The sequence below is a fragment of the Nicotiana attenuata genome, unplaced genomic scaffold (assembly GCF_001879085.1).
Source record: "Nicotiana attenuata strain UT unplaced genomic scaffold, NIATTr2, whole genome shotgun sequence".
Classification (NCBI taxonomy): domain Eukaryota; kingdom Viridiplantae; phylum Streptophyta; class Magnoliopsida; order Solanales; family Solanaceae; genus Nicotiana; species Nicotiana attenuata.
This window is the reverse complement of record NW_017670900.1, coordinates 77,842-82,301: the sequence shown is the minus strand read 5'-3', so window position 1 is coordinate 82,301 and position 4,460 is coordinate 77,842. Positions and strand designations below refer to the sequence as shown.

General features: G+C 36.7%; 1 protein-coding gene across 1 annotated transcript; it reads right to left on the bottom strand.

The window, feature by feature from the left end:
- Positions 1 to 2,565: 2,565 nt before the first annotated feature.
- Positions 2,566 to 4,228, bottom strand: LOC109244333. The gene is made up of 3 exons (XM_019411401.1): positions 4,112 to 4,228; positions 3,114 to 4,025; positions 2,566 to 2,688 (listed from the first exon to the last, which is right to left on the bottom strand). Exons 1-3 carry the CDS (start codon positions 4,226 to 4,228, stop codon positions 2,566 to 2,568), a joined length of 1,152 nt encoding a protein of 383 aa, XP_019266946.1.
- Positions 4,229 to 4,460: the final 232 nt, after the last annotated feature.

Sequence of the window (4,460 nt, the reverse complement as noted above, 5' to 3'; positions counted from 1 at the left end):
GACATCACCCATTTTGTGACTTGTATTGCCTCCCCTCCGTCGAGATTGCGCCTAAGGGCTGGTTGGTTTTGAGGAGTTTTGTGTCTTTTTTTATTGTAAGTGGTAGTGCTAGAAAGAAGTAGTAGTAGCTAGAAGATAAAAGATTACATTCTAAATTCGCTTTCTCATATCAAGTTTTTCCCTTTTTACTCTTTGTTCTGCTTCTCCAAAAAATGTGGTCATCAACCAGTAGCAGTGGGGGCGTTTCATCTTCTTCTTCATCTCGTTCTCCATTTTCTCCTTCAAATCATCATCTAAATCCAAGACTTAAAAGGGGTTGAAGAGAAGCTGACATGAAAGAGTTATCAAACGGATGGAGTCCCGGACTAATGATCAAATTATTGGTGTGCTTTTGCAGACTTTGGACTTTGCTATATCGCTGCAAAAAAGCCGGTGTCTTGGTGCTCTGGGCACGTGCTGGAGTCCTGGACTGATGATCACAATGAAATTGTAGCCTATGTGAATGTTTATTGCTCTAGGTGCATATCAGCAGCGTGATCTCCCTGCATATTTCTTAGCTCAAGCTTTGGCAAGTTTGGTTGTAAGATTCTCAATGTAGTGTTGGCTTATGTAGCTAAATAAGTGCAACAGTTTTCTTTAATGATGTATGTAGAGTACTTTCGTAAATTTAGCCATTTTATCTTTTACGATAAGCTCGAGAGAAGAAGATCATTAAATGAGTGAAGATCGAATGTCCCTATAGCTGCAGTCGATCTTTCCTTCTTTCAATTTGTACCTTACAAATTCTAATTATTTATTTCCTTTCTACTTCACTATTTATTCACCAAGGAATTATGTGGATTTCTCATAAGAGCATAGAATTAACGGAAAAGGTCCAATAATATCCCTAAACTATAGTATATAGTTCACTTATGCCCTCCGTTAGTAAACTGGGCAAAAAATATCCTCCCCGTTAGCAAAATGGGCCACTAATGCCTTCAACTTAACGGCTCCTTCCTATCGGCATTTTGTATCCTACATGACATCCACATAAGCCATGACATGACATCCACATAAGCTATTCTCTCTTCTTATTTTCCCTCTTCTAATACCGATATTCACATATTCCCAAAATCCTAATTGTCATTGTTCCCCAAATTTAAAAATCTTCATTTTCCCTTCAAAATTTTTGCTCCAATTTCTGCTCAAATCTCCAAATTTTTGCTCAATGTCTGATTTATCTGTGAATGCGCATGAAATTCAATATGCTAGAAGGTGTCACTGCGGATTGATTGCGCTATATTTGACAGCTTGGTCAGACGCCAATGCTGGGAGAAGGTTCTACAAATGTCCAAGATCCAAGGTAGTTTTGAATTTATTTTGTTTTTGGTCGATTTATGTGATCCATCTTCTTTTGTCGAGTTAGGTCGTTCTTGATTTTATTGTTTATGTACAAAATCAGAACTGCAGTAAATTCTAATAATGGTGTAGGTTAGTTCTTGCGGGTATTTTAAATGGATTAACGAAGAGCTCCCTCGTCGAGCGGTGATGGTGAACAAAGATTTAAAAAACTAAACTTGATGCTGCTAAGGTTGAGAGGAACAATTTGAGAAATAAAGTTTACCCTCATGGAACAAGCTACGATGGTTCAAAGGGGCTTTAAGAACTTGTTTGATGAAATGGAAGATGTTATGACGGTTGAAAGGCATACTTTGAAGATGAAACTTGACGAAATGGAGCAATTTCAACTTGTGGAAGCTGAAAAGGCTAGTAATTTAGAGGTCAAAGTGAAGAAGATAGAGAAATATCATTTTGGTTTCATGGGCTTTATTATTTGCTTTGGTTGTCGTAGGGATGATGAAGTGAATGTATGTTGTTTTAATATGTTGTTGTAGTATTTTGGTTTAGTTATAGGGATGATGAAGTGAATGTATGTTGGTTTAGTATGTTGTAGTATGTTGGTTTAGTATGTTGTAGTATTTTTCAGAAACTATCAACTCTTAAATGCAGTATCATCTTTTTGAGAAAAAATACTGACTTGTGGAAGTTCGTTTTTTGTAATATCTTGATTGATTAACTTGTATATGTTTTGTCCGATTAGTTTGTGCTTAATTAAGTAGGTCAAAGCATTCACAATCTGTTTTCACATACTAAAATGGAGAGTATCCACAATCTGTTGTCACCAAACAGCACTGCCCAGCAAAATATACAGCAAACTATCACCAACAAGGCTGGAATGTTATTCATTCTAAACATGGCTGAGTAACTTTATCTCATGAAACTAACTTATAACTACACACAACTCGATAACTAAAAGACAATCAAATAATTTAAGTTTTATAGACAACACATCCTGCTCCAAGCAATAGCTACAGATATTCGAACCATTTATACTTGGCAATTTGCATTGTAGTAGAACAGACCATAGAATTTCAGCATACAAGCATTGACTCCACACTAAATTGTATTCAGGATCGACCACTAAGCATCGATTGCTAATTCACCCAAACGTATAGTTAATTGATGCTAACTCTTTAATTGCAGACTCAACATATACACATCAACCATATGCAGTAGACTAGACAACTAAAGCCAATCAAATATCCTAATAGCACTGCCCAGCAAACTATCAGCACTGCTACTGCCTAGCAAACTACCAGCACTGCTGTGTAACAAAACAAAACAAACACTGTCACCTGCAATTAAACACTGTCCAACAAAACAAACAGTGTCAAAACAGTTGTAACAAAACAGCACTGATGTGCAAACTAAACCAAAACAACACTGTCCAGCAAAATATCAAAACAAACAGCACTGATGTAATACTAATTTACTGCTGCCAAACCAAACAGCACTGCAGCAAAATTTTAGTTTACTGCTGCTACAAAACAACACTGTCCAGCCATCAAAACATGTTTACAAAACAACTACTAAACCAAACAGCACTGCTATAATATTACAGTACCAACCAAAACATCAAAACAAAAGGGTTCTGTAAGTTCCCAGATTTGCCACTACATACAATAACCAAGATTCCTAGATTTGTGAGTTCCCATTGAGTTTCCTACACTTCAATTTTCCGACTTTCTTTTGTCTTGCCACTTCCAATTGATTTCCAGTCACAGCTTCTTTGCCTTTCCAAGTGAGCTTAGTAGGTGAGTAAGGATGATCAGTGGGATAACGACACCAGTATGATCTCCTCTGAAAGAGATGACTCTTGTCCATGCTGAGGTCAATTGTTGCTGCCTCATCAGTAGTCTTGTTTGATCTTCAGAAATATTCTTAGGCATTAAAGCAGGGTCACTTTCATGTTCACTACCATCACTTTCACCTCTAACAGGCATCAACTTGGCCCTATATGTCATCAGGTAAGCTTCCTTGCTGTGCCACCAACTAATTTCAGTCATTGGATCCTCTTTCTCGTATTTTAGTGCCCTGATGGTATGAGGCCATGGGATGCCAGTCAACTGCCAGGATCTACAGGTGCATTTTTTCTCCACTGGGTTCACTATATGTCTATCACCACCCTCAGAAACCTCATAACCAGTTTCACCATTGAAATGAACAGTACATAAGTTGGCTACCTTCAAATAAGCAGTATACAACTTCATGCAGTTAGGACTAAACTCACCTCCCCATGTTCTAGCTTCTTCTTCCTTCTCTCTCAACCTGTTCATGACCTTGATTCTAATATCCTCAAGCAACTTCAGGATAGGCTTGCCTCTTGCTTCTAAGATCCAAGAGTTGAAGGACTCTATAAAATTATTGTCCACCATCTGATTTTTGCACAATGTATCAAAGTAGGACCTACGCCAATTCTGTGGTGGATACCTAAGCAACTCCTTGGCAGCATCAACAGACAATTCACCAAGATTCTTTAGTTGATCTTTAAAGTCCTCCTCATAAGTGCTCCAAGCAGACCACCATAGGTATTTCTTCATCTCTCCTGAAATTTTGATCCTCTTACTCCAGTTGGCTTCAATATGCCTCACACAAAACCTATGATTTGAGAGAGGGAGGACAGTTCTTACTGCTTCCAACAGACCCTGCACATGTAAATTTAAATAGAATTAACTATATAATAACTTAAAAATAACTGGAATAGTCGGTTAAACAAAATCATAAGTTGTACCTTTTGCATATCAGACATAAAGGTAATACTGGTTCCATCTTTCAGATTCAATGAGTGTTTCTGCAGCTCCAGAAACCATGTCCATGTCAAGGTGTTTTCCTTGTCAACTGTAGACATGTAATTTTTGACCCTCCCCAAAATTTTACACATTTTAGCGTAAATATTTAATTTAGGTTTAATATCGCTATTTTAAATAGTTTTGACTCTTTTACTTTGTTTTTATCACAAAAAAAATATTTTTTATCTTTAGGTTAAAGTCAATTAGTATATTTTATTTATAGTATTATAACATTTGAAAATACAAAAAAAAAAAATTAGTTTCACTCGTAGTATTTAGTTTTATATTAGT

Coding starts and splice junctions, on each gene's coding strand:
- LOC109244333 (XM_019411401.1), bottom strand. CDS start 4,228: ATGTCTACAGTTGACAAGGAAAACACCTTGACATGGACATGGTTTCTG. Junction 4,026..4,111: donor TTATGTCTGATATGCAAAAG/GTACAACTTATG, acceptor TTACATGTGCAG/GGTCTGTTGGAAGCAGTAAG. Junction 2,689..3,113: donor TACTAAGCTCACTTGGAAAG/GCAAAGAAGCTG, acceptor TTTGTTGGACAG/TGTTTAATTGCAGGTGACAG.